The sequence below is a fragment of the Lissotriton helveticus genome, chromosome 4_1 (genome assembly GCF_964261635.1).
Source record: "Lissotriton helveticus chromosome 4_1, aLisHel1.1, whole genome shotgun sequence".
Taxonomy (NCBI): domain Eukaryota; kingdom Metazoa; phylum Chordata; class Amphibia; order Caudata; family Salamandridae; genus Lissotriton; species Lissotriton helveticus.
In genome coordinates, this window is record NC_136063.1 from 2,066,250,042 (window position 1) to 2,066,276,449 (window position 26,408).

At 48.7% G+C, this 26,408-nt stretch overlaps 1 protein-coding gene across 2 annotated transcripts in view; it reads right to left on the reverse strand.

The window, feature by feature from the left end:
• The window catches only part of THOC2 (THO complex subunit 2), a 1,495,542-nt gene that overhangs the window by 334,387 nt on the left and 1,134,747 nt on the right, over positions 1-26,408 (reverse strand). The window contains exon 30 of one of the 2 annotated variants that reach the window (XM_078688746.1): positions 1,957-2,059. In XM_078688746.1, the coding sequence (XP_078544872.1) occupies positions 1,957-2,059 (103 nt within the window). Of the gene's footprint in view, positions 1-1,956; positions 2,063-26,408 lie in introns of both variants that reach the window. The other variant, XM_078688744.1, reaches the window with a different exon arrangement.

Here is a 26,408-nt window from a genome sequence, read left to right on the forward strand (position 1 = left end):
GATCTCCTGGTCCAACGTCAACGAGACATGCAAGGTCATGAACTCCATCCACTCAGGATCTCCGTCTGACCCATGCCCACACCACGTATTCAACAAAGCAGACGCAGCCATTGCACCCCAAATAAGGAAGGTCATCAACCTCTCCTTCGAAACAGCTACATTCCCAGACAGCTGTAAGCACACCAAAATCAACGCCCTCCTAAAGAAGCCCAAAGCGGACCCCAAGGACCTCAAGAACTTCCGGCCCATCTTCCTGCTCCCGTTCCCGTCAAAGGTCATCAAACAAATCATCAACATGCAACTGGCCCGCCACCTGGAAGTCAACAACATCTTGGACCCGTCCCAGTCAGGATTTAGACGAAACCACAGCACCAGACAGCCCTCATCGCCGCCACAGACTACATCAGGTGGCAACTAGATAACGGCGAAACAACAGCCCTCATCCTCCTGGACCTGTCAGCCGCCTTCGAAACATTCTGCCATTGCACTCTAAAGACACGCCTCCTAGGAGCCGGAATCCAAAAGAAGGCCATTGACTGGACCACGTCCTTCCTCTCCGGCAGAACTCAGAGTGTACACCTCCCACCCTTTCGATCTGAAGCCAACATCATCATCTGCGGCATCCCCCAGGGCTCAGCCCGACACTGTTCAACGTCTACATGGCCCCCATCGCACAAGTGGCTCGCCATCACGACCTCAACATGCTCTCCTACGCCGATGACACCCAGCTCATCCTCTCCCTCACCAAGGACCCATACACCGCCAAAACCAACCTCCACGAGGGAATGAAGGCAATCGCCGACTGGATGAGGAGCAGCCTTCTGAAGCTGAACACGGACAAGACGGAGGTCCTCATCCTCCGACCCACCCCCTCAGCCTGGGACGACTCCTGGTGGCCGACCACACTGGAAACAGCACCAACACCCACCGACAATGCAGGCAATCTAGGATTCATCCTAGACTCCTCCCTCTCCATGGCTAAGCAGGTCAACACGGTCTCCTCCTCCTGCTACAACACCATCCGCATGCTCTGCAGGATCTACAAGGGGATCCTGACCGAACCAAGAAAACCGGTGACACAGGCCCTCGTCCGCAGCAGACTGGACTACGGCAACGCACGCTATGCAGGAATCCCAGACAAACACCTACGACGTCTACAACGCATCCAAAACACCTCTGCCCGACTGATAGTCAACGTCCCCCGCCGCAGCCACATCACCCCCCACCTGAGAGACCTACACTGGCTCCCCGTCGACAAGAGGATCACCTTCAAGCTCCTCACCCATGCACACAAAGCACTCCACAACGCCGGACCAGCCTACCTGAACAGCAGACTCAGCTTCCACACCCCCACCCGCCAGCTCTGCCAGCCTCGCCGCTGTCCCCCGCATCCAACAAACGACCTCCGGCGGCAGATACTTCTCCTACCTCACCGCCAAGACCTGGAATACCCTCCTTACCCACATACGCAGACACAAGACCTACTCGCCTTCAGAAGACTCCTCAAGACCTGGCTCTTCGAGCAGTAGCGGCACCCCCTCCCCTCAGCGCCCTGAGATCCTCACGGGTAAGTAGCGCACTTTACAAGTACTCTGATTGATTGATTGATGAAACACGTGTTGGCTGGGCTGATTTCATCCCAAACAATAACATCTTGCGGATGAATAGCAACATAGATGGATTATGAAAAGTCCTATTTGATGTTAAAGCTCCAACAACTATTATACTGTCAGAAACAAATACATTATACCAATGCCATACATAAATAGGTTTTACTTTCTCTTTGAATCAAAAATGACTATCTTATTTCAAATGTTTGTGTGAACCAGACATTAGTGAAACATTTAATATTGCTTGCTCAGTTTGACAAGGTTGAGTACAGTAAGCCATTGGTATTCTATCAAATATAACAAGTGTGTTCTGTTTAATTGGAAACCAAGGAGAAAAATACCTCACCTGTTTGAAGTGCTACTTCCATTGCTAGAGCTTATTTTTGGAGTGACACCGGCAGCTTTGGCCATTATTTTCATAGCATTTTGGGTTTTTTCCTTTATTTTATCTGCTAAAACAAAAAGCAATCTCTTTAAAACAATATTTTGGAAAGATTATACTAGCAATATACAATTTGGTATACAAAAAAGAGGAATGCACAAAAAAACGGCTGACCTTTATAATTCATTTTCCTGCATTATTTTCTAGAAATGTTTATTTCTTCTTTAACAAAAAAAGTAAATGTATTTCAATTACAACTGGTGTCACACATATCAACGTAGAAACATTTGCACTTTGCCAGCCTCAAGTGTTTTCAAACAAAAAACTATTATAGTGACCGTAAATTCTTACAATGCTGTTTTGACATTTCCCAAAAAAGGACTATGAAAATGGTCTTCCTTTACATACATAACTAGATTTGATATGAAATTGTTAAATTAGATATTCTAGACTTATGTACAGCTACTTTCTGCCAACAAGCTTTTCCTACGACAGCTGTTTCATATTTGGTAATACAAAGATTTAACTATTTTTGTTAAGTCAAGCAAAAATTTACTTGGCACTCAAAAATGCTAATGTTTTGACCTCTTTCAAAGGGCCACAAGGCACACAGGGGCTACTGGGCCCCACCGTCAGGGTTGAAGTATGTTACTCCTCATGCGCCGGGGCCAGACTTACTATGGATTCTGAGTAACTGGGCCAAGTACCCCTTCAGCACTGGACTCCGGGTATGCGTGGTCCAAACAGTCCTAGGTTCCCTCGAGTGGGGTTGGGGCAGGGGAGAGTCACAGTGTGGATACAAGATAGTGAACACAGGATCACCAGTCAAAATGCACGCAGATGCAAATTTCATCAGGGTAAGGAGCACTGAACACGCTGCATTCCTATAGGGCTGCCTCTGGGTGGCATTTTAATTTCTCAGCATGGCAGGTGCCTCAGTCACGCCTTCCTTGAAGGCAGGCTATTTAGTCATGCCAGATGCACTCCTGCAGTGGATTTCACATCGGTAAGGAGCTGTGTTAATCTGAGGTCCATTCGCTGCAACAAGGGGTGCTACAGGGATCTGCATTGAGCCCCACCTTATGCAATCTCTATATCCATCCCCTAGCATATGTTATGTCTTTGAGCGTTACGACTTTAACATCGTGCCATACGCCAATGACATGTAGTCTAATATTACCCTGTCCCAGAATGAAGGAGTCACTGCCGCTCGGTTAAGATCCTCTCTGTCTGAACTGGCTGAGTGGATAAATCGTAGCTGCCTCAAACTAAATGCAGGAAAAAATGAGGTTCTTGCCTTAGGGAAGCAACCATCTGTCTGGTCCACTGCTTGGTGGCCGCTACCAGACCCCAATCTTAAATAAAAGATGCCAGAATTTGGTTTGATACTAGTTTATTTGATAGTCAGATATCCAGCCTTGAGGGGAAATGTTTTGGAATTTAAAAAACTTTGAAGAAAATCCTGGGTTTGCTTTCAGATGCATCCAGAAAGTCAGCAGTCCAGACTTTGGTAATATCCAGATTGGACTATTGCAATGAGCTGTATCTAGGAGCCTCACAATTCAGACTGAGGAGGTTTTGGAGGGTGCAAAATGCGGCACCTTGCCTACAGCTCAACCTTCCGAGGCATTCACCTACAAAGCCATCTTTTATCACATTACACTGCCTGCCTTTGAGCTAGCGAGTGTCTTTCAAAGTGATGTGCTTCTGGGATCTCGAATGGGAAAGAGCCTTCGAATTTGCGCTCTATTGTGAAGCCTTATATACCTGGCAGAAGCCTGAGGTCTGCAGGAGTCTCTGTAGCCGTGATCTCAAAGGGTGAAAAGAGCATGCATGGGAAGATGCTCTTTAAGCCTCCAAAATATGGAACACAATGTCGCTAGGACTTAGACATGACAGTTCTGGACTAGCCTTTCGAAAAACTTAAAATCTGCCTATTTAGACAAACCTAAAGGTCATTTTGAGCATGATGCAAAGGTTCTGTATCTGTGAGTGAAGTTTTAGAGCGAGGACACTTCGGCTTAAGTTACCATGCACTCTATAAATCATTTATTATTATGCAACAACAACTCAATGTAGTCAAATATTCACTTTTATGAAAAAAGTAGTATTTTATTGTCTAATGCTATCTACACAAAGAAAAAAATATGGTATTCACAAAACAAAAACAAAAATCTGATAATTCCTCCTAAGGTTGGGGCTCTAACGTTTTGTTAGGCAGTACCCTATCCCACTCACTCCTCACATTTGCAATTGTGCTTATTCCCCATCCACTACTGGTAACATCCAGGGCATGCCCCACTAGCAGTCTGAGTCTCAAGAGTCCATTATGAATCTAACTTTAAGTCAACAGTGTTCCAACACTACCATGTTAATTTTGTAACAAGCTCCACTGGGCACGGTAATCCTCAAACCAGCCTTACCCGCACTGGAGGATACAGAGTCTCACTCGCGGTTGCGCTCCTGAAGCAACCAGAGGCTGACTGTGGCTCCTCCAATGCGTTAAGTGTTCAGTTTATCCTGGTGGGGAGTAGCTGTTAAGATCCTACCTTGGGACACCCACCTGGCTGATGATGTGCAGGTGCTCCCACAGCGTCCTCACTTCTCTTGCAGTGGGAGAAGCAAGGAGGGTGAATCGGTTGAAGCCCTTGGTGCTCTAGATGACCCCCTATCCCCCGACATACGGGGTCAAAGCAACTCACAGTTCACAGGCTCCGGTCTGATCTGCCATGTGTCACAGTTAGGCCTGGAGTGAAATACTACCATTTTACATGTACACAAGTCTTTCCGAAAATTGCCTGCACTTTTACACGATGACTTCTCACACACATTTGCATCTGTGACAGACTGGATTAGTTTCTTGGAAACTATACTTACTCACAGAATAAAGTTATCAAGAACACGATCATGCCACCTTGATACCATGTACAAGGTTTATACATACGTTCTGCAAATATGATAATTATTTTCGTATATATGACGACATAGCTATCTATAACACACAAAAAATTGCAGCCTGATCAAGATCTCGACCGAAGGCAAGGATGTTTATTTTTATTAGTATACATCAGTTTCTGGGTGTTGGGAGAGGAACGCTTTGCTGTCAGAGGTCTCTACATGCGGATGCTTCGGCCCAGCACCCTGCTGATATCTCTCTGAGCGGTGTCCAGCTCATCACAACAACGGGGCACCTACACTCTTTCCCTTCAGGTAATGGGGGTTGGATTATCCAATATGGGGATTCTTGGCAGAACGCATACACAAGCCCTAGACACTTAGGTTAGGGGGTGCATAGTAGGATAATGCCAGATTTCTATTTATTTTATATGCTTGCATATTTACATTGTTACAGCATGATGGTGGAATTTTTCATTCTGTTCACTGTACTAGTCCTGCTAATAACTCATCTGCTTTGGTCTATTGATAATTGCAGTACATATATTTGATACAAGAATCATGTTTGTTCAATAAATATTGAAAATGCTCCACTGTGTATTCCTTGCATATCTCTCAAAGAAGGAGAGCACGAGTGACTGAGCAAAAGGGTTCTAAATCTGTTACCACGATTCCTGGGGGATCTGGGTTGTCATGTTCAACGGTTGCCAGAACCATTTGCCACCCGCCTAGAATTAGGGGGGCTGATGGTGGGACTGTGAGCTAGCTGGCCTATTGGACAACATATACGGAGGGGATGCAGGAAATCAGTCAGGCACCACACCAACGGTTATGCTGTCCACAAATATGCAGTTCCTACTATAGGGTGAAAATTAAACGATATGGCGCCACCAACGTTGGTTGGTTGTTTTTATGGATCAGTTGAGTAGTTCTATCATGCCTTCTCAGTGTCCCCTACTTACCTCCTAACTGGAGACATCTGTGGAGGTAGGGAAAATCTTCCTCAGCTGACTGTGGAGAAGTGTGGCTCACTGGTTAGAGGAGGCAGACCCTGATGCAGAGGTCAGACCCGGGACCAGGGTTCAATTCCTGACGCGGCAGGGTCTTGAGCTCAAAATGTACACAGACTCGATAATTCTCGCCTCGGTGTCTACTCGAATCATGGGTTCACACTCTGCAACTCTGGGCAATAGCTTGCTTAATCTCCACTACGTCCTCACCGCGATGGGATGCCTGGTCTTCACCTTGGGGATGCCCAGTAGGGGTTATCTCGCAGGGAAAGCCAGGACGGGTTCCCAAAGCAAGCGCTAAGAGACCTGTCGGTGATTTGGCGCTATATAAATCGAAATTAACATAACATAACATAACATAACTAGGTAACTCCTATGTATTGGCTGTAAGCTGTTCAAGCTTAAACTTTTAAAGGATCTAATTCCCACTGGGTTTACTCACTCTGTAATTCATTTTTTATTATGTCCGGAGACTATGATGACCAGGCATTAAACAGTGCAGAGGACTGCAGACATGCGTTTACTCTGAAAACGATTACAGCATAGTCTCACATCCAGGGGTGGAGATTGTAGGAGGCTGGCTTAGTATAGGGTGTACACCAATTGGTGATACACCCTGCGCCGAGCCCAGACAACCCTTAGTGATAGTGAAATTTGTCTCTAATAAGCAAAGCTCTCAAGGGGTAGCTGTGGAGAGCAGCTAAGGTTTATCCAGGAGGGTGTAAAGCGGGTGCAATTACCACAATAGTTAGTCAGTGATGCTCACACAGGAAAGAACCAAACAAGTGTTGGAAAAATAATGTGGTATTTATTGTAGCACGAACACTAAACTACTTTGGTATATATCCTACTCGGAGATATGAATACAAAACAAATATACCAAAAAAACTGGTGAATAAGCACATAAACCACGTGGGCCCTATGGGGGGCCGCAAACCATAAACTAAAAAAAAAATAGAATGCCAAAAGGGTACCTAATCAAGACTACCACCCAAGGGTCTGTAGGACAGGGAAAGCCCGGAACCAATAAGGTAAGTTGCCAGGATTCCCTAGGCACCTGTATGCAGAGGAGATACCCAGGGTCAGTGTCCATGTGATAACATAGGGAAGTCAGTTCAGTTCAATTAACTTTATTCGATTCTTTAGAATCATAAAAGTTTACATACATACACAATAAAAAACAGTTAAGTATTAAAAAAGTTTCCACATGTTCCCTTCCATAAATCTTGGTGTACCCGTAAAAATGTAATCAACTTTTAAAGTCATCATACCCCTCCAACACATAATTTATACAATTGACTAGTTCTAAATGATACCTACAAAGATTTAGATTCCTTTTCACAATTCATAACTTTTTCTGATTTAGAGTGTGATTCTAATAAAACTAAGCACTGCACTTAAGATTGCAGCTGTAGTCAATGACCAAGTAGTTCAAGCCCTCCTGATGCTCGTGGGTCTACATAGAGTGAGCAAAACAGCATAAAGTGCATTGTGCTCTGTCTGGCCAGATCGTCACAAGGACAAGGGGCTAGTCTCTCACACCAGCCAGCCTGTTTAGGATAGGCCACTAAAAAGTGCAAAGTGCCCAACCAAACTCTAGTCAACAAAAAAAGTGATTGTGCATGTAAGGTAAAAGACAGATAAAATTGCTGATGTCTTCAGACCCCACCATCTAACATTCCCCGGTCCTGATTAGGCATACTTACTTCAATACGGTATGCATTTTTAATAATAATTTTCATGTTAGGTTGGATGGTATCCGGATTGTTGTAATATTCACCTAGGCCAATTTTATAGAAGGTATCCTTAACATAAAGTAGCCAAGGAAGTGACATTGTATTAACCAAGTTCATACAGTCCTTGAGGAGACTCCTACAGAAAGTCCGATCTTCTGAGGACCAGATTTTCACCTATAAGATCAGTGGTGCAATATTTATACTATCTTTCACATATTCCAGGCCCACCTCGGAATCACAAAATAATGTTGAAAAGCTACTAGGGATCATTAATAATCTTTTAAAAAATGTATTCTCTAAAACCTGAACCTGGTGATTCTCATGGTAACCCCATACTCTAGCCACTGATAAACATTTTGACTTGTATAGAGTTATCATTTCAGCTACCGGCTTGTGTCCTAATTTTAAAGCGAAACAAAACAGACAGTCTATAGTTCTAATGGTCTGTTGGGCCCTTGTCAAGACCAGGTCATCCCACTTTAGTTTATTATTAAAAACATTACCTAAATAAGTAAAATTGGGCACCTCCACAATAGTCTTTCCTTTCACAGTGAATTTCCTAGTTTTGGTTTTTTCCAGACCGCAGACCATGACAAAGGATTTACTAAAATGTACTTTAAGATCCAATGCTAGCATGAAATCAGTGAAGGCGGTCAGGCCTTTTTGTAGGCTGTTAGCCATTAGAGTCAGTAAAACGGTATCATCGGCATATGATAACAGGGGGACCAATTTACAATCTATTCTTGGAAAATGCTTTTGCTGCTTAATCAGGAATGATTCAAGGCCATTAGCATGTACAAGAAATAAAATGGGGCCAGGATGCAACCCTGACAGACCCGCTCCATAGAGGCAATTGGGCCGAGTCTTCTTCCCTCCTAGGCCAAAGCGAACAGCTAAGGTGGTGGATTCATGCAACCTGCCTAGCAGGGTGATGAGGGGTTCTTCAAACCCCATTTCCCCCATCATCGTCCATAGCTTTCCCCTACTCACAGTGTCAAAAGCCCTGGACAAGTCGATGAATGCCAGGTGAATCGAAACACCCCTGGCCTTCATGTACTTGCCCATAATCAGAGACAGGTTAAGACACTGCTAGTTTGTTCACATCCCCTTTCTAAAACTGTATTGGGTATCAGCCATTAGACCTGATGCAGTAGCCCATGATTTTAATCTGGCTAACATTACCCTCCCTATGACCTTACACATAGAATCTATCAGGGGAATTGGCCTGAAGCAGGTGGGGTCGTTCCTATTACCTTTTTTAAAAATTGGTACTACCACCACTTCCTTCCATGAGGATGGGTTAGGGCGACTATTCCCGCCTTAATAACATTAAGCAACAGGGGCGCCCACAATTGGAGATTGCTTTTAAGCAAATCTAAGGGAACTCAGACCTGGTTCTTTTAGCGATTTGCCCTTAACTATCGCATCTTCGGCCTCACTCAAGGATAGTGTTACGCTTAGTTCATATGTCATTTGTGGATTAATAACGGTCTCATCCCTTTGCTCTTCTATTGATATGCCCCGTGGACTAAATATTTTTTTTAAATGAGCTTCCCAAGCTTCACCTGTTATGGTCGAGCCAATGCTCCTGGCATCATTAGAGAATAGCGGGCGATTTATAATCTCCCAAAAACTCTGATTCTTTGAGTGTGGTGGCTCTCTCTAGATCCTCCCAGGCTGTTCTTCTTAAATAATTTTTCCTGCAATTAATAGCTTTTTTATAAGTCTGTCTCGCTATCTTTATCAGAGCCATATTCTGAGGAGCCACTTGCAGGGTTTTCTTAAGTTTTCTTTGTGCCCTTGAGCTCTCTACATTAAACCACCTAATTTCAGGTGAGTCCCGTTTTCTAATTGGCTTATTTAATTTGTTGGCCACATCTACACAGATTGATTCAAAAGACTGAATGACTATGTTTGGGGGGGAATCAAAGGTTGGGCAAGTCATAAATTTAGTTTGGTCTTCTTTAAGAATGGCCTCCTCAAATTGCTTTGAGTCTATTAAATTCCATTTGAGCCTTCCTCCTTGGTTGTGGTTATACTTTAACGGGTGCTCATCCCCCCGAGCTTTCTGTGGTGTGACATACATAGAAAGAATAAGGGGATTATGGTCACTGACGGGATGTGGTTCAACAGCGAAACTATCTACAAGCCTGTTGCATTTGCTAGTAATTAAAGTCAATTGTACTCACACTACCTCCCCCCTGGTAGGTTGGAAGCTGGACTGAAAGATTACTATCCAAAGAGTTCAACATACAAAGATCATTTACCAAAATAATAGTGTTCAATGCATCTCCCGTGGTGTATGATTAAAATGCGGCACAGGTCCGTTTTCCATGTCAACTACACCACACACTTTGTGTGAGCTATATTGGCAAGTGGTACAGTTAAAATCCCCTGCCCAGATTATACACAGGGGTTGGAATTTTGCAGCCACATTATCAATCTCCTCTTTAAGTATATTAATGACCTCAGTATTATTTGGATTGAAAATATTATAGTACCAATTCATTAATAAAATTATAGTATCAGCTAAATTAAAAATTAAAATAAGCTGGTATCAATGGGAATTTATTATCTTCTCTATCGAATCATACTTCAGCTAAATAAAAGTCACTAAACCTCCCTAAGCTCTCCTGCAGATGATGGAATTGCTTGAGTATTCGATGAGCAATATCCATTGATAGTAACATCAATCCGGCTCCAAGTTTCCTGAAGACAGAGAATGTCAGAAGTCTTCACATATTGCAACCAAGCCTAGTCTGTTAGTTTTGAAGAAACACACGCAATATTCCATGATGTAAACCTAAAAGGCTGTATATTAGAATTCTGAGCTCTAGGAACCTCAAACACTATCAGTATCATTAAGGTTCAGGGCCCTGGGTGCCTCTTCGGCATTACCAATGACAATTGTAACATCCATATCAATTTTTGGGTCCAACCCGTAGTTCCTACATACTCAATGTTCGAGTACTGGGGGTGCTGTAGGCTGTTATCATAGCAGTTTATAGATGGAATAACCGCTGTACAGCCTAATTTCCCAGTAACAGTCTCTGAGGTACTAACAGGTATAGCTATTTCCCCTATATTGTTCCGGGCTGGGATCAGTCAATCTATTTCTGCGAGATCGCTCAATACCTCAAAACAGTTGGGATGGAGCCAGGGAGGAGGAGGGAAATGCTGTGTTGCCCCTACAGATTTACTTTCTCCTACTGTATTCCATCCAGCCTGCGTTTGGCGGTTTTAAATAAAGTAAATGGACGTTCCTTTTGGACATAAAACAATATGGCTAAAGTCTGTTTGATAATTAAGAGGTCTTCTGTACAATAGTCAGGTGTGTTCCCGATACCATTCAGTGTTTGGAGGGTCAAATGTAAGAGATTCACAATTCAAGCTCTAGATCCGTTGGCCCTCGCTTGTCTAAACAGGGCACACTTTCATTGAAAATATATCAAGAAATTAATTGATTAGTTCGAAAACAGCATTTACAGTTCTCTAAGGGTCATCAGCAGGAAATTAATCACCTCAAACGAGTAAGAAGTCACTGTAAATTTAGTGAAAGGAGAAGGGGGTATGACTAAGTGGATTGGATTGAGAGAAGCTGCAAGGGTCTAAGATTCTATAAAGTATTGGTGCCTGATAGCAGAATACTGTGACTCAAGAAAAAAGGCTCTGCTTATTCATATCCCAGAGAAGGAATGGGTGGATTGCATCTCCCTATTATATAAGAATAACAGTCCAGTCGTACCTGTGAGGATTGCAGTGGATGAGCCCTCCTTTTCGGTACTTGGTTCTCCTTTAGGGTATGAATTAGTGGTGTTTATAAAGAACGCCAGAACATCAGGCGCGCAAGGTCCAGACGGAATCCAGATTGTGTTAATTAAAAAGTAGGCAGTTGCCTGGGGAGCTTTTCTTGCCCTGCTGTTTAATTACTGCTATTAAACTGGGAAGATTCCCCTTTCTTGTAAAGGGAGTGTTCTAGTCCCTTTGTACAAAAAGGGTTTGAAAACTTCGCCATCCAGATTACTTTAGCTGGATGCTTCGGGCAAATTATTTGCTAAAAGCATCCTAGGTCATCTGCAACAATGGGCCCATGACCAGAATATCATACCCCCAGAACAAGCCGGTTTGAGAAAGAAACATAGTACCTTGGATAACATTGCAGTCCTCCAGACCATCATAGAGAAATAGGTTTGTTACTGGCATGCGCATTCATTGATTTCTCCATGTCACTTGATAAAAGTGGGCCGACAAACGCTGTGCAGAAAGCTTCTTCGACTGGTATCCCACATCACCTTCTGGGTCTCATCATGGAGTTACACTCAGATAGCTGATGCCAAGTTTTGATGGGAGGATCGCTGGGATTATCTCGTAAGATCAGAACACATAACAAGCTCACGCAGGGTTGCCTGCTGGCCCCTCTTTTGTTTTCTCTTTATATATCTGACCTTCCTGGCGCCTTTAATACGGTGAGGGTGGATGCCCCCTAGAATTGGTACAATATCCGTTGGCTCTCTATTATAGGCGGACAATGTGACCATTTTTGATTTAACACCTATTGGCTTGATAAAATATGCAGAAGCCCATTACTTGAAAATTAACATTGCCAAAAGTAAGATCTTGGTTGTCCATAAGAAAGGGCTCAGATTAAAAGAGGTGTTACCAGTGGATGTTAGGGTCTGAAAAACTGGAATTGGTTGATTCCTATTTATAGCTCAGAAATATTTTTTCCAAAAATGGGCGAGATATAGAGCATATTAAACTCTGTGTTAGTAGGGCCATTTCCCAGGCTAGCGCACTGAAAAGATTCTACAGAACATGTGGAAGAAGCCCTTTTGGCCATGTTTTGTCAGTGTTCAAGGTTCACATTCACCTTTACCTGTTCTATGCTGCTGAGGTGCTGGATATGAACCATCGAATTTCCTTCAATAAGGCGGAAGGTCGAATCCTGCGCCAAATCTGTAACCTAAACTCTCTAGCCACCCCCCAAGCTTTACGTCATGAATTTGGCTTACTCTCCTCATCTATTTTATCCCTGGCAACGGTTTTGGCTCCTTGTATGTGATACTTTGCACTTTGTTGTTTCATATGACTTATCGTCCTCTGCATTCTGCACAGTATGTATGATATTCGTACAAAGGAAGGACTATTTATTGAAAGAAATGCATTCCTTGTTTTATCTGTAGTGTGTAATATTGTGGACCTCCGTAGGAGTTCCTTATCATAATAAACTTGATGATGAGAATCTTGTGGATTCAGGACCCTTCCCTGTGAAAACCTGTTGCATGACCTTGGTGAGGGGTTCACAACTAGTGCTGCAGTTCTTGGGTACCCTATTCAGTACCACTGCCTGAGATACCAGGCGGACCATATCATGGGCTTAAAGGGGTATCTGAAAGTGGTTCAATTGTGGATTCGTTTTGGGGAAAGAACACAGGCACAGGGAACATGGTTAGCAGGAACCCAGTGCACATTCAGTTAAAGTTGCATCAGAGTCAGGCAAATGGTAGGTGGGTACTGAAACCCACTTTCCTACACCCACCTTCCAGGGGAGTTCAGGGATGCTACTCAGCTGGCCTAGCCAGTCATGCTCCCAGGGACCAAGATTTAACATGGCAGAATCAAGTGGCCAATATTAGCAAAGAAGGAGGGTTGGGACTAGGAGCTGATAAAGGTCCAGTACCTGTGCTCCGAGGCTATAATCAAATAAAAAAATGGGGTCACTGTTCCTAAGCGATACAGAAAAGAAGCCAAGGTTCTGGACAGAATCAGGGGACAGTCAACAATACTGGTTTTTGTTGCCCTCACACATCCTTGGGGATGCAATGCTTCATCATCGAGCGAGTGCTCCTCGTCGGGACCACGCTGCAATGCCCAACAGGTCCCCCGAAGGGTCACTTTTCGAGGAGTTCGTGTTCGCGCTATATAAAACTCAAATAAATACAATAAATGAGTAACAATCCTTTTCATTGATCTTTCTTTAGAAAGGCAATATATTTTTTTTAATGAATTATGATGGATACATCTCACTGTAGATTCTTCACTTTTAGAGTATTCCCCAAGAGTCATACGGGATTTGGAAATTTCTTAGCAGTACTTGTAAGAAAGTGGGTTTCTGTTGCAGTAACCCACCCATTTTTTGCCAGATTTCTAATGCTCTTTGACTTGATGTGCGCTGGGTCCCTACAAACCAGGTTCCCGGGCCTGTATTCTTTCCCAAAAGAACAAGTTACTTACCTTCGGTAACGATATATCTGTAAGAAACAGTAGTTAGTATTAGATTCCTTACCTTAGAATATCCCCAGGCGTCAGTCTGGATCCGGAAACTTTTGCGTAGCAGTACCCCTGCGCGTCGGTAGGCGTCGTCTGCAGGCGTCCCCTGCGGCTCCGCGTCGTCGGCGTCGTGCGCCGTGATGACGTCGCTGGAGTATATAGACGCCGCCTCCGCGCGCTGACGTCAGTTCTTTGCACACAGCTTTTCCGCGCCAGAACACGCAGAGCCATGTGAGAACCAACACTGGTGCCATTTGAAACTAGGGCCCTGAAAGGGATGTCCCTAACCCTAGGTATCAGTTCGCAGAACGGGGAGGATGGGCGGGGCGGTAAGGAATCTAATACTAACTACTGTTTCTTACAGATATATCGTTACCGAAGGTAAGTAACTTGTTCATCTGAAAGAAACAGGTTAGTATTAGATTCCTTACCTTAGAATAGATACCCCAGCAATACCAACCCCGGTGGTGGGTCTGCGAACCAATACAACCTACACCAGAAAGTCCTGGAGGACCGAACGGCCAAAGAAGCCATCCCTCCGGACTTGACTGTCCAGGCAGTAGTGCCTCGCAAAGGTGTGCAGCGAGGCCCACGTGGCCGCCTGGCAAATGTCCTGCAAAGGGACTCCCCGGCCCAGGGCAGTAGTAGCCGCCGTGGCCCGAGTGGAATGGGCCCTCAGCCCAACAGGAGGCTCCTTCCGAGCCAAAGAGTAGCATGCTTTGATGCACAGGACGACCCACCGAGAGATGGTCCGTTTCTGTACCGCCCTTCCCTTCTTCTCACCCACGTAGCCAACAAACAGTTGGTCATCCACCCGGAACTGGCGTGTGCGATCCATATAGAATGAAAGCGCACGTTTTGGGTCCAGACGATGGAGCCGCTCTTCATCCTTTGAAGGATGCGGAGGCGGGAAGAAGGAGGGCAAGGTGATGGACTGCCCAATGTGAAAAGCAGAGACTACCTTGGGCAGGAAAGAAGGTCTGGTCCGAAGAACCACCTTATCAGGATGAACAGACAAGAAAGGAGGTTGAACAGAAAGAGCCTGGAGCTCACTCACTCTCCTGGCAGAGGTGATGGCTACCAGGAAGGCCGTCTTTAAGGTGAGAAGACGGAGAGGACAGGAATGAAGGGGCTCAAAGGGAGCGCACATCAGGAAAGTCAAAACCAGGTTCAAGTCCCACTGAGGCATCACGAACGGAGCTGGAGGATACATGTGCGTGATGCCCTTTAAGAATCTTAACACAATAGGGGACTTGAACAAAGATGGCTGATCAGGTAGCCTCAAGAAGGCGGAAAGGGCAGAAAGATAGCCCTTGATAGTGCCCAGAGCAGAGCCCTGCTGGGCAAGGGAAAGGAGGAAGAGGAGAACCTCAGATAGAGGGGCAGAAAGGGGATCCACAGCCTTTGCTGTGCACCATGCCACAAATCTGTTCCACCGGCAGGCGTATACCGACTTTGTGGAGGGACGCCTGGCTGCCAGAATGACATCACAGACTTCAGGAGGCAAGTCAAATGGCCTCAACTGTCGCCGCTCAATCTCCACGCATGGAGGTGGAGACTGGACAGGTTCGGGTGGAGGACCGTCCCCTGCTGCTGCGACAGAAGGTCCTCCTGAAGGGGCAGGCGGATCGAGGGACCGACTGTCATGCTGAGTAGCTCGGGATACCAGTACCTTCGAGCCCAGTCCGGAGCCACAAGGATAACATGGGCCCGGTCGCGCCTGATCTTCTTCAGCACTCTGGGCAGAAGTGGTATAGGCGGAAAGGCGTACAACAGACCGCAACTCCACTCGCGCCGAAAGGCGTCGCCGAGCGAGTGCCGTCTTGGAAACTCCAACGCGCAGAACTGATGACATTGCGCGTTCTCTTCTGTGGCGAATAGATCTAACCAAGGCTCTCCCCATTGCTGAAAGAGGCCTCTCGCCACATCCGAGTTCAGACGCCATTCGTGATCCACCGAGCACCGACGGCTGAGTTCGTCCGCCCTGGCGTTCAGAGAACCTGCCAGGTGTTGAACCGTCAGAGTCACGCCCTGACGTTCCAGCCATTGCCAGAGGCGCAGAGCCTCTTGGCAAAGGGTCCACGACCCCACACCGCCCTGTTTGTTGCAGTACCACATGGCGGTGGTGTTGTCCGTGAACACCTGCACTACACTCCCGTTGACAAAGGGGAGGAATGCCTTCAGTGCCAGGCGAATCGCCCGCAGCTCCAACATGTTGATATGGAGCCGGGACTCCGCCGGAGACCAGAGGCCTCTGATCTCCGCCTCTCCCAAGTGGCCACCCCAGCCTTGGAGGGACGCGTCCGTCACAACCACGTGCTCCGGCTGGGGAAGGGAGAGGGATCTGCCCCTGACCCAATCGCGGTCTGTAAGCCACCACTGCAACTGTCTCGCAGTGCCCTCCGAGATCAGGACATGGTCGGATAGGTTGCCCTGATGCTGGGCCCACTGAAACTTCAGGTCCCACTGCAGAGCCCGCATCCGCCATCTGGCGTGATGCACCAGAAGGATGCAGGAGGCCATCAGCCCCAGAAGCCGCAGCGTCAACCTGACCGAAACCCGGGATAACGGCTGAAAGATGGGAATCAGAGCCTGAATATCCCGGACCCGCCGTTCCGGGGGATAAACCCGAAACTGCGCCGAGTCGAGAACCGCTCCGATGAAAAGGAGCTTTTGAGAGGGACACAGGTGTGATTTCGGCACATTGATGGAAAACCCCAACTCGTGCAGGAGGTCTGCCGTCATCTGAAGGTGGTGGACGACTGTCTGGGGCGAGCCCGCCTTCAACAGCCAGTCGTCGAGGTAGGGGAAGACTGAAACCCCTAACCGGCGCAGATGAGCTGCGACCACCGCCATCACTTTCGTGAACACCCGTGGGGCGCTGGTAAGGCCGAATGGGAGCACGATAAACTGAAAATGCTCGTGGCCTACCGTGAACCGCAGGTAACGCCGGTGGGCCGGCAGGACGGGGATGTGAAAGTACGCATCCTGCAAGTCCAACGCTACCATCCAGTCTTGTGGGTCTAGAGCAGCCAAGACCTGAGCCAAAGTCAACATCTTGAACTTCTCCTTCCGGAGGAAGCCGTTGACGTTCCGTAGATCCAAGATAGGACGCAGGCCTCCCTTGTCCTTCTTGGGTACCAGAAAGTAGTGGGAGTAGCAACCACACCCTACTTCTGGCCCAGGAACGCGCTCGATGGCCCCCTTGGCCAAGAGGGCCGTAACTTCCTCCTGCAGAAGAGTCAAGTGGTCCCCCGACACACGGTGGTTCTGCGGTGGCATGGCTGGAGGAGTGGACTCGAAGGGGAGGGCATAGCCCCTTCGGACAAGCTGCAGCACCCACCTGTCCGATGTTATCGCGCGCCAGCGGGAGTGGTGATGGCGAACCCTGCCACCCACTGGCGTCACGTGAGCCCGAAAGCTCGGACTAGGAAGGCTTGGATGCCGCAGCGGAGGGAGGCGTGGACTGACCACGACGCTGGCCTCTACCGCCACCACGGCGGAAACCACGGGCGCCACCGCGCTGGGGAGCGCTCTGCGCCGCGTGGCTGGCAGCACGTGTGGGACCTCCTCTCCCTTGGCCACGAAAGGGCCGAAACGAACCCGTCTGCTGGCGCTGGGTCTGGGTCGAGAGACCCAAGGACTTGGCCGTGACCCTGGAGTCCTTGAAGCGCTCCAGCGCGTGGTCCGCTTTGTCACCAAATAGGCGACTGCCATCAAATGGCATGTCCATAAGCGTATTTTGGACGTCTGGTGAGAAGTTGGCAGATCTCAGCCAGGCATGGCGACGAATCGCCACCGTAGTGGACATGGCCCGTCCCAGTGAGTCCGTGGTGTCCAGACCACAACGGATCGAGTACCGCGCCGCATCCCGGCCTTCAACAAAGGCCCGGGTGAGCTTGTCCCGCACTTCCTGGGGGCATTGCGGCAAACACTCCTCGACCGTATCCCACAGGGAGTGGGTGTAGCGGCCCAAGAGGCACGCGGTGTTACAAGACCGCAGCCCAGCACTCAAAGAGGAAAACACTTTCTTTCCGAATTGGTCGTACCTCTTTGATTCCCGGTCGGGCGGAGCCGACGGAAATGCGGACTGCGAAGTGGAGGCCTGGATCACCAGACTCTCCGGGGAGGGATGGGTGGACAGGAAGGCAGGGTCGTCCGCGCAGGGACGGTGACGCCTGGCAACGTTCCGGTCAACCGGCGCACCAGAGGCGGGCCTGGACCAGGTGCCCAGAAGGACATCCGTCAGGGCCTCATTAAACGGCAGCAGAGGCTCCTGGGGGCATGACTGCGGTTTAAAAACTTCCGTCAGGATATTCGGTTTGACCTTCGCGACGGGGAGCTCAAGGTGTAAGGCCTTGGCAGCCCTCATCAGGACCACCGAATAGGCAGCACCCGCCTCGGACGCCACAGGGGACGGAGAGACAAACCCAGGGTTGGGCGACTCGTCCAGGCCACTGGCATCACCCAGATCACCTACCCAGTCCACATCGTACTGGCAGGCACGGGATAGAGGGTCCTCAGACCCCTCCCAACCCTCTCCATACTCCTCCTCGTCATACCCATATTCTGGGTCGACGATATAGACATCGGGGTCAACGGGCCCCATCGGCGTCGGGTCCGGCGTCGGCCGACGCCGGTCCGGCTCCGAGTCCGGAGTCGGGGAGGAAAGGGGGGTGGCGCCGCGCGGCGTCGGTGCCGGGGACCCGACGCCGGCCGGAGCCGACGGCGGAGTCGCTGCACCACGCGGGGGCGGTACCATGGGCTGGCCCACAGGAACCGACGCCGGAGAGGCCGGGAGACCAGCCGGCGACGAACCAGAGGGAACCAGCGGCGCCGGGGCCGGAGCCACCGGCGGCGCCGGGGCAGGAGCACCCGAACCGCTCGGGCCCCCAGACGGGACCGACGGGCCCGCAGGCGCCGAAGGCCCCGCCGGAGAAGACCTCGCCCTCATAGCAATGAGGAAGGCCTCGATCTCCTCACGCGACGCGCCTGCCCCAGGGACCGACAGGTGTGGGGCAGACGGCGTCGGCGACCCATGCGGGACCGCGGGGGTGGGGTCACCCGAGCCCCCGGCCGCAGCACGCGGGCGTCGGGGGGAGTCGGGGGTGCGATGGCGACGCCCCGACTTCTTGTGCTTACCTGACGAGCCGGAGGAATGGTGGCGACTCCCGGAGCGCCCATGGCGGCTCCGCGACCGCTCCCTCGACCGCTCCCTCGACCTCCGACCGGACCGGGACCGCTCTCGACGCGGGGCCGACAACCGGAGTTCGAGAAGCTTGCGGGACCGCTCCCGCCTAGCTTTTCCAGTCAAGGCCCGACAGTCGACGCAGGACTCCACGTCGTGGTCCGCGCCCAGACACCGGAGGCAGAGTCGATGGTGGTCGGTGACCGACATCATGCGGTCGCACTCGTCACAACTCTTGAAACCGGGCATCCTACCGGCACCGTAAAGAAGTTAACAAAAAACTTGGTCAAAAGACCGGAGTACTGCTCTTCGGATCTGCGCTAACTGGCGCGGAAAAAAGAAGAACTGACGTCAGCGCGCGGAGGCGGCGTCTATATACTCCAGCGACGTCATCACGGCGCACGACGCCGACGACGCGGAGCCGCAGGGGACGCCTGCAGACGACGCCTACCGACGCGCAGGGGTACTGCTACGCAAAAGTTTCCGGATCCAGACTGACGCCTGGGGATATTCTAAGGTAAGGAATCTAATACTAACCTGTTTCTTTCAGATCTGCACCTTTGTACACCAATTGGCACCTCTCTGGCCACATGCAAGTCCCTTGTAAAAAGGTACCGTCGGTACCAAGGGCACTGTGACCAGGGAAGGCCTCTATGGGCTGCAGCACACATTGTGCCACCCTTACAGGTCCTGTACCTTAACACACACACACACACCAAAGCACGCTGCTTATTTTGGTGCAGAGAAAAATGAAGCGTCAACATGGCACACACTCGTGTGCCATACCTGCAACCCACTGCCTATCATATAGGGAAGACATCCCTCTAGCTGGGTGCACTATACTACTGGTGAGGGTAAAGTTGCATGGGCACAGTACCCCTACAGTGTCCAAAGCCATTCTTAGACATTGTAAGTGCAGTAAAGCCATGAAGAGTATATGGTCTGGGAGTTTGTCATTACGAACTCCACAGCACCATAATAGCTCTATTGAATTCTGGGAAGTTTGGTAGCAAACCTCTCAGCATAATAAACCCACACTGATGCCAGTGCGGGATTTATTATACAATGTACTTGGAGGGTATCTTAGAGATGCCCCCTGAAAAACGACCAGCCTCTGGTGGGTTCTCCGACTGGTAAACACCAGCCTGCCACCACGAGACATGTTTCTGGACTCCTGGGGTGGGAACTTTCACTCCATGGGCTGAGAAACAAAACCTTTCCTAGGCGGAGGTGTTCACACCTCCACCAGGTCTGTGGCAGGGGAGCTTCAAAGGCCTTGCTGCTTTTGTAACACGACCCCCATCCTCTCCTGCTATCAAGGGCGGGCTCCCTTCCTGTCTCACCCTTTTTTCTGCTAGAATTAGAGCAGCCCAAAAGGTGCGCCCATCAGGTGGAGTCTACTATTCAGTGTCCGCCATCTCGCAGGTGCCAGGCACTCTCCAATCAGGATAAGGGATTGTGCCCACTCCCCCACTTGGGGTGAGCACACAGAGGGTGTAATAACAACAGTCAATAGCCCATTGGCTACTGACCTCTAGACCCCTAAAACACCCACTAAATACAGTATTTAGGGGGCAGCCCTGAACCAAGAAGGCAGATTCCCGCAACCAACAAAGAAGGACGAAAGGCGACGCCAAGCAGAGGAGACTGCAGAGAAGAACTGACTTGGCCCAGCCCTATCGGCCCGTCTGCAGTTTCCAGGGATCCTGCGCCAAAAGTCATGCAGCCAACTACCTCCAGAACCCCTGGGAGGATTGACTGCCTTCAACAAAGAGCGTATCTCCTGAGAACAGCAGCTCTGTTCAAAAGAATCACCAAAGAAAAACTCCGACCCTGCTGAGGATAAAGAAACCCGACGGCTGGAACCACCACTGCACCAGACACCTACAGCCGGGTTCCGATTGGCCCACCGGTCCCAGCGAGGTTACCCAGGGTCAGAGTCCACCATTGGTTGACCCCTCCCCCATCGGCGAGTGGCCCGGTTAGGTGAAATCCGACCTCAAAATACACCCCTGCATCCAACCCACCCTGCGTCTTGGAGAAGAGAACCCGATGTGCACCTACGTCCCAGAGCCCTCCAACTTACCTGCCCAGCTGATGGTTCCTCCTGGAAGACTTCCTGGACTGAGCCTGCAGCCAAAACCAGCAACTCCCATTGAAAACAACAGGGCACCCAACGCCAAATCAGCACCGGCCTCCCCAGTGCGGTTGTGGGTGCACCTTGTGTGCTAAATCGGATCCTCCTTTGCTCTGAGCTAAACCCTAGGAGCTTTGCTCCCACAACCTTGTGGCCTGCTCTTGAGCAGCCAACAACCGGAGGCCCCTATTTCCCATTGGATAAAATTGGGCTTCAGCACTCTGCACCCGGCCGACCTAGTGCCGCTGAGGGTGCCCTTAGAGTGCATCCTTAAGCCTGGAGGAACACTTGTTCTAACCAACTCCCAAAAACAAGTACTTTCCTGTAAACTGATAACTTAATTTCCTCCCATAGGATTATATTGACAGCTTATCTGTGAAAATATATTCTAAGTGTGGAGTTGGGAAATTGCATGAAAACATAAGAAGCTGTGTGCTCACAAAAACTGATTTACTTACCATTTACTTAGGAAATGTCCCAAAGTGACATCTAGGCATATCGCACAGAGTAGAAAAAGTAATCTAAAAAGTAATCATTAAGTAATTGCAAAGTAATTGCAGGGCACATTCAGTCAAAGCACATCAGCAGTTCAGAAAAAAGTGGGGGCATACCAGTGCAAGAAAGATGGTACTTATCTACTGTGGGGATACACTGGACTCTGTGCACACTATACCTTCCTTTGGTAGAGTATATACAGAGCCAGCTTCCTACAAGTAACAAGTTGGTTTAATTAAACGCTGCGGCTGGGAGAGTCTGGACAAAATGCATATGCTCAAAATGTCTTGATGTATACATTTTTGGCTGTAAATTTATGCAGTTCATGAGGTACAATAAAATGTTCTCTACATTCCAAAAGAGAATCTTTTATTTTTTTTAAACTTTATTTAGCATTTTTATGAAAAAGAAAGCAACGCACTGAGCACAGATAAAAGGGCATCTTGGTTACATGCAATTGAGACATCATCATTAAACATCTTTGATTCACAGTAGGTCATTCGATATACTACACAATATGTAAACAATACAGGTAGTGCCCAAATCAGTTCTTACCGCAAAGAGCTGCCAGAGAATCATCTGTACCCTCCTACCATCTGCCCGCCTATGCAGCAGGACTGGTAGAATGTAGTACGTGGTAAGTGTGTTAAAATTCAAGACATACACCAACGGAAGCGGCAGCTTAGCCCACTCCAGTTGGCATCAGGCATTGTTCCCGTTGTGAGGGGTGGTCTTGCTGCTGTGCTGTAAGGTAAGCCCTGAAGGGGTCCCAAATGTCCCTTGGTCTGGAGGTTGGGGGCTTGTGCAGCGTACTGCTCGCTCCTCAAAGAACAGGACGCCAAGCTTTGGAGCCAACTCGGTCTTGTGGGTGCTCTCCTACCTCCCCAGTGTATCACAACTTCTCTTTTGGCCAATAGCAAGAAGATAGCAGCAAAGCGTCTAACTTAGAGAGGAAGCTGCAGGACATACCCCAGGAGTGCAATCACAGGCAGAGGATTTACCCGTACCTGAATAATCTTGCTCGATGTGTAGTTAACCTCCACCCAATATGTGTGTATACGTGGACATGTCCAGGCCAGGTGTGCGAAATCGGCTTGAGGGGATTGGCATCTCCGGCAGTGGTGAGGTCTATTGGGGTCTATCTTGTGCGCTCTGACTGGAGTGACAAACATTTGACATAAAAACTTGAAATGGATCAGCTTGTGCCTGCTGTTTATGGATACTGTTTTTGTCTCCAGGCAGCATGTTGTCCATTGTTCATCAGCTATCTGATTGCACAGATCTGCCCCCCATGCACTCCGTACCAAAGCCTGGCAAGCACGAACCTGACCATGAACGTCGCGTCTGAAAAAATGAATGCGTCCTCCGGGTCAAATATACGGCCTGCAGGGAGAAATCTCCCAGTTTGACAATACTGAACTTCGTGCAGGTCTTCTGTACAAGCTTTTTCCCCGTTATAGGCAGTAATTTAGTGTTGGGGAGGGGCAAGTCGGAGGAATACACCATCTGGGTGCCCATGCCTAGCTAGTTGTGGAGACCGGTTGAATGTCTGTGCGGTCTCGAAGGATACCGATGGGCAGAACTGCGGCCAGCGTGTCAGGAAGGACAAAATCTGATTCCGGTCTCAGAAAAGTGATCCTGGCTTCCGGATTATACCACGCCTGCACAAAGCTGCATTGCGCCACCAGATAGTACAGCTGCAGGTCAGGGACGCCATACTCTGCCCTGGCGCATGGGAGCGTCATGACCAGCCACCTAATTCTGGGTGTCCTAGCGCCCCAGACCCGTCTGATCAACTGGGTACGAAGTGTGCTAAAAAATGTATTGGTAAGGAGAATCGGGATATTATGGAATAAGTACAAGAACTTTGGGAGGACTATCATTTTAATAAGTGCGACTCGCCCCACCATGGAAAGAGGAAGTTACAACCAATGATCTATTTATGCCTCAAGTTTAGAAATAGCCACACCATAATTGTGGCGAATAATTTGGTCCGTATTAAGGTGAATATGCACCCCCAGTTACTTCACGGAGTCCGAGCACCACTCCAGCGGAAATTCCATTGTCCATTGCGTCGTGCTCTTCGTGAGAGGAAATATAACGGATTTATGCCAGTTTAACCCCAGACCGGAATAGGTGCCAAATCACAGAATTTCTCGTATGAGGGGATCCAAATTGGTCTGGGGGTCACGGACGTAAAGGATCGTATCGTCTGGATATAGTGAGACGAGCAGCGGACCCGTACGGAATTGCAGGCCTCTGTGCAGATGTTTCTCCTGGAAGAGCCGCACTAGTGGGTCCATTGCCAATATGAACAACAGGGGAGATAACGGGCAACACCGCCTAGTACCACGAGATAGGAGAAAGGTTGCAGATAGAGTGCCGTTAAGTCAGAGTCGAGCAGTGGGCTGACTATATAATAGGGCTGTGATGGCTATGAAGCCCTGTGGCATACCGATTTGTTGCATTATAGAGAGAAAAAAGGGCCATTCCAGGGAGTCGAAGGCCTTTTCGGTGTCTAGCAGGATCGCTGCTGCAGGGGTGTCCTGGTTTATTCTATGCAGGGTGTTAAACAGTGTGCGGAGGTTAAACGCCGTGGAACGATGGGGTATAAAGCCCGATTGAGCCGGAGAGACTATGGATTCCGTCAGGAGCTAGAGGGGGCATGCTAATGCCTTAGCAAGTATTTTATAGTCTAGGTTGAGGAGGGACAGGGGACGATAGGAGCCGCACACCAACGGGTCCTTCCTGGGTTTGTAATATATTACTATAATATATTGTAATATATTAACTGCTTCGTGGAGAGTAGGTGGGAGGAGCTGCTTCTCCAACGCTTCTGCATACATATCTAACAGACGAGGGATCAAAAGCTCCTTGTATGCCTTGTAAAATTCCCCAGTAAACCCATCCAGCCCGGGGGCAGTGGAAGGGTTCAAGGAAGTGATGGCTTCGTCTATGCTTTCCGTAGTGATGGGTATCGCTAAAAAGTCCTGCAATAATTTTTCAAGATATACCAGCGCCACTTCCGCTAAATATGCCTCTTGAGCAGTGTGGTCTCGCCCCAGTCTGGTGGAGTACAGTGCTCTAAAGTAGATGAGAAATTATTGTTGTATGCCCACAGGGTCAGTGATGTGCTGTCCCGTCAGTGACTGCAGCTCTGTGATGTAGGCTTTCGTGTAAGGGGACCTTTTGTGCCAGAATCTTACCGGGGCGGTCTCCTTCCCCGTACACCCTAGCATTGTGGTATTTCCCCCTATACAGAATTTCCCTCTCAGCCGTCTCCCTGTAGTCCAGGAGTAATGCTGCCCTCTTCGTGCCGTTGGCCGGGTCTGTTGACACCGTCTGTGCAGCGTCTAGGGCACCAATCTCACCCTCCACCCGGGTCAGAGTACCACGAATATGTAAGCCTTAAAGCCCTCCCACAGGACCGTCTGTGTCCACCGACCCAGTGTTAAGTGTAAAATATTCTTCAATTGCGTCCTTGATCTCCTGCCTAAATACCTCGTCATCCAGAGCTCGGTGGGGGAACCTCCACTGCCTTTCAAAGCCCTTGGGACGTGGGATCATCAGGGATAGCAATACGGGGGAGTGGTCAGAGTATGTTCTGGGTAGCGTCTGAAGTTTTTGGAACCATCTGGAAATGTCTGGCATAGCCAACCAATAGTCCAGTCTGGTCCAGGTGTCTTGGGAACTGGTGTAATGAGTATAGGTGGTTTGACTCGGGTCTCGTGCCCGGCCGATGTCCTGTAGCGAGAAGTGTTCAATTATAGAGTGCAGAGTCTTACGAGCTTGAGGCTTGGGGTATGGGGCAGTAGAGGTACTGTCAGTGGGCAGGTGCAAGGCGAAACTGAAATCGCCCCCAAAAGAAGGGGTATGGGGCCTTGAAGTAGCAATTTGGATAGTAACGCATAGTAAAAATATGGGGAGTCATTATTCGGGCCTATATATATATACCAGCGCAGCTTGTGGTTTAGCAACGTGCCCACTACTATCACATACCTGCCTTCAGGGTCGTACGTAACAGAGTGACACTTAAAGGGGAGTCACTTGTGTATAAGAATGGCTGTGCACCTAGCATAGTTGCTATAGTTTGCAAAAAATCTGTTCGGGCCCCAGGAGGAGGCGAACCTGGTTTGATCGCTGGTGGGAAGGTGCGTCTCCTGCAAAAAGGCCACATCTACCCCGCGTCTAAGTAAATAATGGACAATCTGAGGTTTTTTGCGCGTATCGTTTAAGCCCCGGACATTCCACATCGCTAATGTGACGTTCGATGGGCCGGAGTAATAACCCAACTGTGCCATCCAAAAGAGAAAATCTTATGGGCAGACACTAACCAAGCGCAGTACCCATTCATTGTGGTCACAAACAAGAGAATCATAGTAACAGTGCAATACGAACAATACCCCTCCCTCCTCCCCGCCTTCCTGCCCATACGGAGAGGCAATACCAATGTTACAAAAACATGCAATAGTACCAATGGCATTTCAAAAATAACCGACTAGGGAGCACATGTGGTACAGTCAAACATCACCATTACGATCTCTTAGGTGTACACCAAAGTGGGGGGCGATCACTTTCCAACGGCCTAGCAGCCTCAACAAATATAATACTCAATATATGAAATTCCTGCAGTCATTATTAACATGTCAAATGCGCGGCATAATAACAGGTAGCAAGTGACCAAC